The 12,427-nt window shown below is 55.3% G+C and overlaps 1 protein-coding gene across 1 annotated transcript in view; it reads right to left on the reverse strand.

Annotated features, from left to right (window-relative positions):
* Positions 1-812: 812 nt before the first annotated feature.
* MRC2 (mannose receptor C type 2) overlaps positions 813-12,427 on the reverse strand; it is a 28,548-nt gene continuing 16,933 nt past the window's right edge. The window contains exons 10-30 of the mRNA XM_064399642.1: positions 11,918-12,033; positions 11,632-11,780; positions 11,298-11,515; positions 10,940-11,082; positions 10,393-10,495; positions 10,166-10,304; positions 9,893-9,928; positions 9,238-9,398; positions 8,855-8,922; positions 8,491-8,591; positions 8,247-8,392; positions 7,723-7,837; positions 7,479-7,642; positions 7,160-7,268; positions 6,471-6,709; positions 6,215-6,383; positions 5,892-6,041; positions 5,499-5,618; positions 4,833-5,012; positions 4,402-4,428; positions 813-3,551 (exon numbers count right to left, since the gene is read on the reverse strand). Of these exons, the coding sequence (XP_064255712.1) occupies positions 3,331-3,551; positions 4,402-4,428; positions 4,833-5,012; positions 5,499-5,618; positions 5,892-6,041; positions 6,215-6,383; positions 6,471-6,709; positions 7,160-7,268; positions 7,479-7,642; positions 7,723-7,837; positions 8,247-8,392; positions 8,491-8,591; positions 8,855-8,922; positions 9,238-9,398; positions 9,893-9,928; positions 10,166-10,304; positions 10,393-10,495; positions 10,940-11,082; positions 11,298-11,515; positions 11,632-11,780; positions 11,918-12,033 (2,874 nt within the window). The 3' untranslated portion in view covers positions 813-3,330. The remainder of the gene's footprint in view (positions 3,552-4,401; positions 4,429-4,832; positions 5,013-5,498; positions 5,619-5,891; positions 6,042-6,214; positions 6,384-6,470; positions 6,710-7,159; positions 7,269-7,478; positions 7,643-7,722; positions 7,838-8,246; positions 8,393-8,490; positions 8,592-8,854; positions 8,923-9,237; positions 9,399-9,892; positions 9,929-10,165; positions 10,305-10,392; positions 10,496-10,939; positions 11,083-11,297; positions 11,516-11,631; positions 11,781-11,917; positions 12,034-12,427) is intronic.

Consider the following 12,427-nt stretch of genomic DNA (forward strand, 5'->3'; position numbering starts at 1 on the left):
AGTCCAGTCTCCTTTTCCCTGCTGCAGTGGAGTGTCCCTCTGCGTTGTTTCCACTGCTGTTTGCAATTAAACAGAGCAGCCCTCCCGAGATCCTCCCATCTCTTGGGTGAAAAACAATAGAAGAGAGAAAGAATTTCTTCCTTCAAAGCATCCTGAAAGTTTCTGCTCCAGGTGCCTGCCCTGTGGTCTTCACCCAATCAAAGACAAAATCAAATGGCCCCAGCAAACCCAAAAGAAACTTCATTGAAATTTAAAAGCTGTGGATGAGGCAACTGGGAACATGGGTTAGTGGTAGGCTTTACAGTGCTGGGGGAACAGCAGAACTTGAAGAGCTTAGAGGATTTTCCCAACCTAAACAATTCCATGATTAAGTGATTCTGAGATTATGAAATTGCATCTCTCCCGGGCACAGTGAGCAATGGGGGACAGTGCTGGTTCTGACCCCAGGGAAAGGAGTGGTGGGTGTGGACAGCCCCAGCCTACTGAAAGGACCAGGAAGCCCCAAAGAAGAGTGAGGTGAGGAAACAGCACCAAGTGACCAGTGCAAGCAAGGGAAGGTGTGTGGGAGCGCTCCAGCCAACGCTTCAAAACAACCAGTGGAGCAGAGACATAATATCCATGGGCCATGCAACCAAAAAACACAAGGAATCAATACAACATCCCCCTCACCTGGGCACCTTGGAACCTCCTCTGCTGCAGGCATCTAAGTGTCATTTCAGCTTTATATTCATTACTTGTTTGAGACATAGGGAAAGACAAGTTTTGCTTTTCCCAATTAAAAGGAAGGGGAAAAAATAAAAGGAAGAAAAGAAGTGGGTAAGGAAATTTTATTTCCAAGCTTCTAAAAGGATCTTACAAATCACAGAGAGTAAAAAAAAAAGCATATATATATATATGAATATATATATATATATATATATTTGACAGGGTCCTGTTAAGCAATTCTTCACATTATCTAATGGTGATAGACGATGCCATGTAACCATATATGCATTTCCCTGTAATCCTGATCACTGCCCACAGCTCACAGAACTCTTCTCAGACAGTATTTCTCCTAGACAGTACAGATTTATTTTCTCAAAAGCAAAGGAGAAGGAAAAAATACAAAGTAATCCAGAAGAAAGGAAAAAAGAAAACACTGTTAAGGTCTTCTCACTGCGTGAGAGCCAAGTTTAATACCTCCTGCATGGCTATGGAGCTCCTTCCCAGCCTCTCCATGGCACAGAATTTCCTCCAGCACCTATCACTCCCCACCATCTCACCCAAAATGCCTTACATTGCCCTGCTCCCACCCTGCACAGGGTCTCACCACTTCAAAGGAGCCCCAGCACCCTCAGCACTGCTCCGCTCTCACACCTGCCCATCAATCCTAACCTCAATCTTTATTTTTTAGGACTTCCTAACTCCTCTGCCCATCCAAAAGGAGTTAATCCTAGACCTCCACCCCACCAGCAGCACATCTTCCAGCTCAGTATGCTATTCCAAGCACCCCTGCAGCAGGAATTCCAGCTGCTGGGGATGATAAGGGATTCACACTTGGCTTTTCAGGCTCTAGCTCCCACATCAGGAAGGCATGGGCTCATGGACAGAACCAACTGCTCCAAACAGAAAGGACCTCAGGAAATAAAGGCAGAGAAAGCTGAGAGAGAGAAATGGAGCTGGGGCAGATCTATGTGCTCCAGATTCTTCCTCACCCTGAAATGTCATGGCAGCTTTTGTAGGTTGCCAAAAATTAAACAAAAACTCAGCGGTACCTGGTTCCCCCATTCCACCCCCCAACAGTTTCTTAAACACTTAATGTCCAGCTTAAGTGAAATCAACAGATTTTAAAATCCACACGGGTGTCAAAAAAGTGACTTACATAAATTTTCTTGTTCCTGTTTTTGCAGCAAAACCAACCCCAACTCGAGCCTCAGAGGCAGAGGACTAAAGGCAACATCTTTTGTAGGGCTGTCACCCCACTTCAGAGGTCCAAGGGGCTCTTTGGATCCCATTCTTAGCAGGTAACCATCGTCAAGGTCCTAACAACTCTTGCTGTCTCCAGGCATCCTTCATCAGAGGGATGCTGCTGCATGCAGCTGATGGAGGATGGCTCAGCCCTGGGCACCCCCACTCCTCCCTGCACAGCTCAAAAGCAAGGCAGGAAGCCACACACTGCCTTCCTCCTTCTCCTTCTCCTCCACCTCCTCCTCTGCTACACCCTACATGGAAACAGGCAACCACACACACCCCAGTCAGCTGTGTGAAAAAACGTATATATTCAGCACGCACTCAGTACAGTATAGCAACAAAAGCTACCATAATTTCCTTAAAAAACCAACCACCAACTTCAAAACAACCACAAAAACTTCGAAATCCTCCCCACCCTGCAGCACTGATCCTCAGGCTTTTGGGCCCAGCAAGGCACCAATGGCAAGTGACCTCAGCCTCATGCCATCCCCGCCTGGCAAGGCACAGAGGGTGGTCCCAGATCTCTGGCAGCATCTCCTGCCTCAGCACCCAACTCCTCTTGAGGGGTCTGGGGTGCTGAAGGTCCTCCATCAGAGGGGCTGGGCCAGCAGTTTGCTGTGCTGCTCTCCCATGCAGTTATTTGGGAGATATACACATCAAAGAAAATGGGTCAAGCTCTGGCTTACGGAACAGGGAAGCTGCCACAGCGTCACTGGGCCTGTACACAGCCCTAGGAATGTGCCAGGGAGGAGAGGATTCCATCGCTGATCCTGTGGGGCGCCACGCTGGGATCGCTGCAACAGTCTCTCTGCTGCTTTCTGGTGGAGGCAGGGATGAGGCCGAAGAGAGGGAAGGAGCGGCACAGTGGTGGGGCTGGGAGCTGGCAGGGCCCTTGCCGCTGCACACAGAGGGGAGGTAGATCGGCTTTGGAGACCTCTTGCCTGGGACTATGTCTTCGCGGACACCAGCTCGGTTCCTGGAGGAAGAGCCTGCTGCAGGGCCCTGAATCCCTGCCCTTGCCTTCTCCCAAGGCAAAGGTGTCTTGGAGCCTGTTCGTGCCGCTGGAAAGCTCTCAAACTTGTGCAGCAACTTCTCTCAAAACTTTTTAGCTCTGAAACTGCCACCACAGCTGCTGCAGGGAAAATCCCAGCACGTTGGGACAAGCCCAGAGGTGATGGCAGTGACATGTGGGGCAGGAGGGACCCTGGCTCCCTCCTCTTGCCCACCTGGCTGGACTGCAACCCTGACCCCAGCCCCTCTCCCTGCCCTGCTGCACCAGTCCTGCTGCCACCCCTGCCCCGTGCACCATGGGGATAGCGTGCATGATGCTCTCCATCCTCCCCCCTCCCCAGATCCCCATCCCCAGCATCCCCTCTGCCATTAGTCTTGCTGCTCGTTCATCTCCATGTCCGACACCAGGATGTTCTTCTCAGCAGATTCACTGGGGTTGGAGGTGGTGCGACTGTAGCGAGCGCTCTCAAAGGCGCCGCGCGCTGCGCTCTGTCGGCGCTTGTACAGGAAGACAACAACCCCCAGCACGGTGCACAGTGCCAGCGTCGACAGCACAACCACAGCGATGGCTGTTGTGTTCTCTGGCAGAGCTGCAGGGAGGAAAGGCTGTTAAGAGGCAGGCAGATGGCTCCTGTTCCTCCTCAGCCTGCAGGAGAGGCTGAGGCTGCTGGGGCTCCAGCTAGACCCATGTTTCTGGGCAGGGTGATTTAATCATAGAATGTCCTGAGTTGGAAGGAACCCACAAAGGCCACCAAGTCCAACTCCTGGACCTGCACAGGACACCCCAAGAATCCCACCCTGTGCCTAAGTGCTGACCAAACACTTCCTTAGCTCTGACCACTGCCCTGGAGAGCCTGTTTCTCCTGGTCTGGGTCAAAGCAGGACAGGACTGGAATGAGATTACTCAGTTGGTTGAGCATGATGCTAATAACACCAAGGTTGTGGATTTGATTTCCGTATGGGTCGTTCACTTAAAGAGCTGGACACAATGATACTTGATCCGGTGGGTCCCTTCCAGCTCAGCATATTCTGTGACTCTGCCAATCTGCTTAGGTGTTTTGTGGACATCTTCCTCCTGGCAGACCTCCTGGGGCTGGGCAGACTCCTTGGGTCTTTTATGGTGTGTATGAACATTTAGCAGCTGCCTGGGATGGATCTTTGGGATCCTACCAGCAGACATGCTGGTCATCCCCCTGACTAACCAGGCAGTGTGGACACTGGAAGGAGAGTCTGGCAAGCAGCTGGGCACACACACACCTTCATCAAAGGATGGCTCCTGCTGCTGAGGAGTGCTAAGTCAAGGCCAAAGTCACTTGGGAATGGCATTCCCCACCTGTAAACCCCATTCCTTTTATTATTTACACAAGTCAGGATGCGGCACAGGCTCCCAGTCCTGGTTTCCAGTCCTAGTACTATGCCCAGGCTGATGGTGCTACTCACCTGCCCTGGAAAAGCTGCTCTCCTCCACTGCAATGGCAACATAGATAGGTGAGTGTATAGCCACGACACCCTCCCATCTTCCCACAAGCAGCACCTCTGGACCCACACCCTGCACTGCTCCCAGTGCTGCACCACATGGGCAATGGGTGATGAATAGCTGGGGTGGTCCTCTGGCTTTGCTCTACCACTGTACCACCGGCCCCATCCTACCCCAAGGAGCTGATGCAGCCAATGAGACATGCACGCCCATCACTGAGCCCAATGGAGACCTGCAGACCCCAACACCAACCCATACAAGCCCCTGCACGGGAATTACCCAAAACATGTGCTTGGTGCTGCCACTGTGCCAGTTCTGCCATGCACCACCCTGCCCAGACCCCCAGCTCACCCTACATCAGCCCAGAAGCCTTGGGCAGCAGAGGGAGCCCTACCTCGGGGGATCTTGCAAATGACCCCCATGGTTACGTTTGTGCAGGAGCCTAGACGCCACACGCCATTGCTGCTCTGGATCCAGTAGCAGCTGTTCTGGCTAAGCATGCTGGGCCCTGTGTCGTGCTGGCCCCAGTTGGAGTAGTTCACAGCACTGTTGTCATGCCAAACCAAGGTGCCACCTGGGAAATGGGAAAATTAGACTTAAGGACGCTGAAGAGGACACCCCACCTTTGCCCCAGTTCAGAAAGTACAAGGAAGTGTGACAGAGCTCTAGGAAACCTGGTGTGGTGGAAGGTGGCCCTGTCCACGGCAGGGGGTGGGACTGGATTGGCCTTAAGATCTCTTTCAACCCAAATCATGCCATGATTCTGTGATTCTATGGTGGGGAGGTGTAATGGGGAAGACCAGAGGCTACAGCACACCTTCCTGAATTCGCAGACTCCGGTGCCTTGAAGAAGGCTTTGGGTTTCCTATCCCATCAAGCCAGAGGAGGACACACGCAGTATGTCTAGCACAGCCTGAGACAGTGGTGTGCCTGTCACACTATGGTATAAGCCCTCCTCACTGGTGCCACCACCAAGGGCTTCCTCTGCTCACCACAGACTTGGTGGGAATTCATGGAGGTGCCTGACGGAGTATTTCAAACCTCAGTCCTTCCTTTGTACCTTTGGGGTTGAAGGTCATGCCCAGCCAGGCTCCTTTGGAAAGGCCCTCGTATGCCTGGAGATGCTCCCACACAAAGACATTCTCCATCTCATCCTGGATGGACAACACTGTGCCGCCAACTGCAGAGAGAAGACTGTTAGGGAGGAGCCCAGAACTAAGAGGATTGAGTTAGGAAGCAGCAGTGACCAACAGGACAAAGTTCAGGACCCACCTGTGAACCACATGATGATTGGGGAACCCTAACACAAAACAGCAAGGAGACAGCTGACCAAGGCTGGACAGGGGCACAGGGACAAGGGGACTCTGTTGCACCCACAAACATCCTGGGGATCCCACTCTCTTCCATTTCCAAGAATTCATCACTCTCCTTTACAACCCCAGCTCCCTCATACCTTTCTGACACCTCTTCATGGCATCCTTCTGCCCAAGAGTGATCTCCATGTGGAAGGTGTAGCAGTGGTCCCGGAAGGGGATCCAGGACGAGTCCTCTAGTGATTTGGGACAGCTGCCACTGTAGGTCCACTTGTGCATGCGGGAGTGACCTGGGGAGCACATAGTACATTAAAGGTGTGGTGGGGGACAGGATGTTGGGATCCCAGAGCACACTGGGGCACCCAGACCCACAAGGACATGTTCCAGAAGATCCCTGGTGGGATGCCACCTCCAACCCTTGGTCACACCCCACCCAGACTAACCCAGGTCCCCTGGCCAGCACCTGTTTGGAGCTGGCAGATGCCCCCCTGCAGCCTGGTATCACAGCCAGCTGTGCGCCAGCTCCCATCCGTGTCCATGTAGGAGCAGCCGGTGATCTGCTGGGGCTCCCCATCCTGCCAGTTAGTGTAGATGAGATTCTCCTCCGTCAGCCACGAGTAGCTCCGGCCTCCCTGGAACACCACAGGGTGGAGGTGCCTGGGAGGCTGCTATGATCCCTCTGGGGACCCATGCCCCAGGTGCCTGCCCCCTTCCCTCACCTCATCATTGGCCAACCCAATCCAGAGCGGAGCCTGCAGGCTGCTGACGGCCTGCGTGAGGAAGGCCTGGCTGTAGGGATTGGGGATGGTGGCCAGGGTGGCATTGAGGGTCTCACAGAGCAGCAGTGCCTCGTGCCACCTGAGGGGTTTCTGCAGGATGCGGTAAGTGCTGTTGTGGTAAAAGAGGGTGCCGGTAGGAGAAGGGGGGAATGGTGCCTGCACAGGGCTCAGGACCGGGTCTGGAGGAGCAAAGAGATATGGTCAGAGGGCACAGAGGACATTCCTGCATCCCAGGTCGGTCACCCCTTTGTCCATCCCTACCCAGGCCAGGCTGTCCCTGGCAGTATTGTGCTGGTTGCACCTGGCGACATCCTTGTGCAACTGGGGAGGGCAGAGGGACATCCTCAGGAACGAGAAGCAGTGACACCCTAGCACCATCCCCACCTAGGAGCTGTCCACCAGGATGCACGTCCCTGTGGGGACACACTGAACCTGGCTGGTGTGCACAGGTTTGGGGCTGTCCCAAAAAAGGCTGGGACCAGGGACCCACCTGCCCAAGTTAAGTCTGTCTCCCCAAGGTAAACCCATTGCCCCAGGCTCCCCAGTCCTACCACAGCATGGGGCACCAGGGTGGCAGTGGCAGATCCCCACCCAAGAGAGCTGGGGCTGTCCCCTCATCCCCCTCCTACCTATGCTCCTCTGGCAGATATAGCCATGTTTCTCCTCCAGGCAGTTCCGGTCATCCCAGCGTCCCGTGAAGAGGGGGGGTGAGCCATGCCACACCACAACACAGTTGGTCTGCACAGCCAAACCACAAGGTCAGCACTGCCCTTAGCACTGCTGTCCTACACCAGAGATCCCTATGCCAGAAACCCCCACCCTGCAGGGCTGCATCCTGCACTGCCCTTGGAGAGCCACCCCAGCCCACTCAATCTTTCCTTTTCCAAGGCTGGGCCTGGCACTGAAACCTTCCTGGGGGATGGGGGTGCTATGAGGAATCTCCCTCACCAGCTTGTCACTGGGGCTGGAAGAGCTGGAGCCTGAGGGCTCTCCAGGTGCCCAGCTCACGTGCCGCAGCGGTTCCCCCTCCACCCACTGGAACTCCCCCTGGGCATCGTGTAGGCCAATCCAGAGGTCCAAGGAGATGTTGGGCAGCATGGATGTGATGAAGGCTGCAAATGACAGGTGAAATGTTGAGGACCACCCCTGGCAGGTAGAAACCTGGTGGGGTGGTGGGGCAGAGGAGACCTACCCTGCTCCAGGGGGCTGGCAATGGTGGCCAAGATGGCGCCCTGGCTCTCACACACTTGCTTTGCCTCTGGCCACTTCACTATCTCGCCTTTGTTGTGGCCATTGAAGCTGAAACACTGCACAGGCAGGGGCACAGGATGGGCCAGGAGGTGCAGCTGACCCCAACTCTGAGCGCTACACCTTCCCCACTCATCCACCCTCTGCAGCCCCATTCTGCCCCAATGGTCCTTCTCCCCTTCACACCCTCATGCAGGCCACCCCCAACCCCTCTGGACCTTCCACATCTCTCCTGGCAAACCTGTGCACACACCTCACCTTCGCCATCCCAGAGCATGTTTCCCAGCATCCCTGTAAATGCACCCCCCAGCACTCCCCACAAAACATGTGCACTTTTCCATCCTGCCATTTTGCAGCCACCCCCTCTGTGCCTCTGCAGGGCTGGTGGGAAGACCAGGAAGTAGCAATCACCTCTCCATCCTGCCATCCCCTCTCCCATCCTGCTGTCCCCTCTCCCTCCAGTGGTACCTTGTTGAGGAAGGGCACCCAGCCTTGGGGACAGCCCCCACTTGTGGCAGCAGGTACCGGAAAGAGGGAGGGCTTCACAGCTGTCCCGTTGCTTCGCTTGCAGATGTAAGGCAGCGCCGTCATGCACTTCTGGTCCCCCCAGTCCTCTGCAGGAAGGGACGCGCTGGGCATGATGCCCCCCTGCATGGGTACCAGTGCCCCAGCCCCTCAGAGCCCCCCACGTGGAGCCCTGCCCTGCCCTCACCTCGGCTGGCTGTCATGTACACACACTTCCTGTCCTTGCTGATGGGCCGAGGCTTGCCTGGTGCCCAAGAGACAAAGTTGAGGAGGGACCCATCAGACCACCTGGAACAGCATCAGGAGGATGAGCAGTGACTTGTTGAATGGGACCACTTGAATGCCCTAACTGGGAGTGTTTCCCACCACTACTCTCTTCGGTGAGGAACCTCCAGCCCAGCACCCCAGGATGAGACCCCTGAGATGCAGCTGCTGAGTCACAGCACTCTGAGATGTGGGGACAGTAGTGTGCAGGGACATAGTGGTGTGGGGATGTAGTGGGGACTGTAGGGTAGGGATGTCCAGGGATACAGTGGCTGTCTGTGACTTACTTGAACCTCCCGTCGTTCTCGTAGGTGTGCAGCCCAATCCACCAGTGCTGCTCCTGGCCCCTGGAGAACTGCATGCCCAGAGAGGACGTATCAGTGCCCTTCAGGGACTGGAGAGTCTTTGGGGGCAACCGAGGCTGCCATGGGATCAGACACCCTTCCCCAGCTTGCAAAAGCAAGGTAAAAACCATCACTCTGCTAAGCCCCAAACCCACCCCAGGCATCAGGACCAGCCACCACACAAATCCATCATGACCCCAGCAAAGTCCAGCACCCCCAAATATGGTCCCTCCAGAAAAGGGTGAAAAAAGACAAGGAAGAGCAGCCCGCAAGGCAGCAGAGCCTATGGCCACTGGTGCCCTGGGAAGTTCCTGTCCCCTTGGTACCTTCTTCAGGTTCTGGCCCAGGAAGTGCAGCTCAGCCTTGCTATGCACTGACGTCAGCTCAGCCTGGAACCAGCTGCAGATGCGCTGTGCCTGCAGCCACGTTGAGTGGTGTTCAAAGAACTTGTACTCGGCCTCCTGGTACTTCACCCACTCTTTGCTGCCTGCAGGCAGAGACCAGTGTCACGCTGAGGCTGACACCCCTGCCATGGCCACCCTGCCAGGACACCCACGTCCCTGTCTGTTGGGCTGCTTTGCTTTTGTCCCTCTCCTGCAACGGAGCTGCAGCGGGATGCCTGGGTTCCCTTCCTTCCCACAACCCTGCCCACGATCTATCATGTGTTAATGACACTGCAACAGACACCCATTGAAGACATCAGGTGGTCTACGCATGACCTGCAGTTGAGCCAGGAGAGGTTGAGGTTGGATATCAGGAAAAGGTTCTTCTCCCAGAGGATGGTCAGGCTCTGAAAAGGCTCCCTAGGGCAGTAACTATGGCTCCAAGGCTGCCAGAGCTCAAGGAGCATTTGGACAACACTCTCAAGAACAGGGTGGGATTGTTGGGGTTGAGGGCCAGGAGCTGGACTCAGTGGTCCTTGTGGGTCCTGTCCAACTCAGAATATTCTGTGACTGTGTCAAAAGGCTGTGGCTAACACACCTTGGGTTGTGATCTCCGGCTCCTTCACATCGGCACCTGGAGAAAGGGTAAGGGAAGTTGTCAGTGGGGTGCAGGCTGGGATGCTTCTCTGCAAACCATCCATGGGCTACAACAGCAGGATGCCCCTCCAGAATTCCCCCAGAAGTGACAGCACCTCTCCCAGTCCCTGAATTAGGAATCACCCTCCCTCCTCCCAAGGATTCCACCACCCCACAGCCCATGCTCCTCCAGGTCAGACACAGCTGATGGGTTTGGGGACCCCTTTGCCAGTACCTTTTGGCAGTTTGCAGATCCAGTCCAGCTGGGCCTCACACTGCATTGGCATCCACTGCAGGGAGGCCAGATCCAGCACTGCGCAGCTCCGGATGTCATCGTCATCATAGTTACTGCGGTCAAAGTTGTGGTAGAAAAACTGGGGATTGAGAGAGATGGACAGTGTTGGTCCTTTCCACCAGCACCAGATTTGTCCCTCCCACAACTCAAATGCCCCTTGGGCTCACCCCCAGCCCGTCGCTCCACCTCCAGCTCTGGTCTCCAGCAGGGTCCCGCCGGTTCAGGCCGATCCAGAACCAGTGCTGCTCATGGAGCTCCGGCTCTGACTCCCTATGGGGACCCAGGGGGACAGATGAGTATAAAACCCCCTCCAAACCAGAGGGGTTTATACTTATTTACAAATATACATTTATAATCAAGGCTTTTTCTGTTTGTTTTCAAAGCCTGCCATCCCCCACACACCTGAAGATAGGAACTGGGATAACAGACATGCCATCTCAGGACTGGAGCCGCTTTAAACCCAAGCTGCATCCCCAAATTACGCTGAACTTCCTGCACATCTCCCATATTAGCCACACCAACTGATGCACCTTCTGTATACCAGTCTGTGCTCAGAGAGATCCATCCATCCATCCATCCATCCATCCATCCATCCATCCATCCATCCATCCATCCATCCATCCACTCACATGTGCTAGACCATCAGGAAGGCTGTGCCCTTGTGGCAAGCACACACCAGCAGTGGGACACACACTGATGCCCCCAGCCTCTCACCCAAAAATCTTGTTAAGGGTGTTGGCGACAAAATGCTCCTCCTCGTAGCTGCCTAGGCTGAGCAGCTGGGCTCCCAGCTCCCGGCAGAATTCCAGTGCAGTGATCCACGTCTTCTTCTCTTGCAGCTTTTCAAAGCTGAATACCTGGGAAAGGGAAAACCCACAGCATGGGGGGCTCAGCAGCAGAACAGGAGCAGAGCCCAGAGTTCCCACCTGCAGGCAGCCACGTCCCAGTGCTGCCATCCAGCCCCAGCCAGGGCTGTGGAGTGCCTCTTGCAAGCACCAAAATGTGCCCCTTCACTCCCCTGCACTGGGGAGGCATGTGCATCCCCACACCAACCTGTCCAACCCCCCTTCACCTTGTAGCAGTGACGAAGTTTGGGGTCGGAGCTCCATCCTGGGGGGCAGGTGGCAGTGAGGCTGGGTGTGGGGAAAGGACTGGGCAGTTCAGGATTGACTGGGGTGCCCAAGTTCTGTCGACAGATGTACTTGGCTTTGAAGGTGCTGCAGTTCTTCACCTCCCATAGCCCCATGGAGCTGCCAGTGGCCAGGGCCACGCAGCCACCCTTGTTGTAACCTGGAGTGCTCACAAGAGAAGGGGAGATGCCAGCCTTAGAGTTGGACTGTGCTGGAGGGCAGTGCCAGCCCTGCCCTGCATGAAGGGGGAGTCCTCATCCCACCTCCATCCCTTACCGGGCTGGTTGCGGTTCCAGTGAGTGTACATCACTTCATCCCCGCTCAGCCAGTGGAAAGCGCCTGTCTCATTGATGTCCTGCAGAGCTGTCCAAAAATACTCCCCATCCCAGCCATAAATGAGACTGCTCACGTATGCCTGCTCGAACCTGGAGGGACAGTGAGAGTGGGTGATGCAGTGAGCTGAGACACTGAGCTGCCCATGATGCTCCAGCCCTTGGAAGTCACTCCCCACATTGCAGGGCTTGTTTTGGGGCAAACCCACCACCACTGGCATGGCACTGACCTGTTGGTGATGGTAACCAGCGTGGAGCTGTAGTCAGAGCACGTCTTGCGGGCGTCACTGTAGGGGACACGGTCCTCGCCCAGCCAGAAGCAGGATGGGCTGTGCCACTTCCAGCCCTGGGGACGGGTGACAGGGAACATCCACCACTGCCCACCTGGACCTCCCCAGAAGGATGGAAGCAATACCAGGGCACGAGAGCAACATCCCAAGTTCCTCACCACCACCTCTGCCTTCTCCTGGGAGGTCTTCTGCCCCCAGCTACCCCAGCTTGACCCCGCTCAGCTTTGAGCTTCAACAAGCCCCTGGCCCTAGAGGACATGGCTACAAGGGAAAACAAACACCCAGGCAGCTTCAAAGCTGGGAAAACAGCTCTCCCTGCCAGCGTCCAGCCCTGGCCGGGGAGCAGGCAGGGAAACACAATCCTCCTCTTTACACTGCAGGACAGAGTCCAAAGCGAGTACCACCACGGCCAGCTTTAATCCCTTGCCTTGTTGATATTGGAGCCTCTCC

This window comes from Passer domesticus, chromosome 27 (genome assembly GCF_036417665.1).
Source record: "Passer domesticus isolate bPasDom1 chromosome 27, bPasDom1.hap1, whole genome shotgun sequence".
In the NCBI taxonomy this organism is placed as follows: domain Eukaryota; kingdom Metazoa; phylum Chordata; class Aves; order Passeriformes; family Passeridae; genus Passer; species Passer domesticus.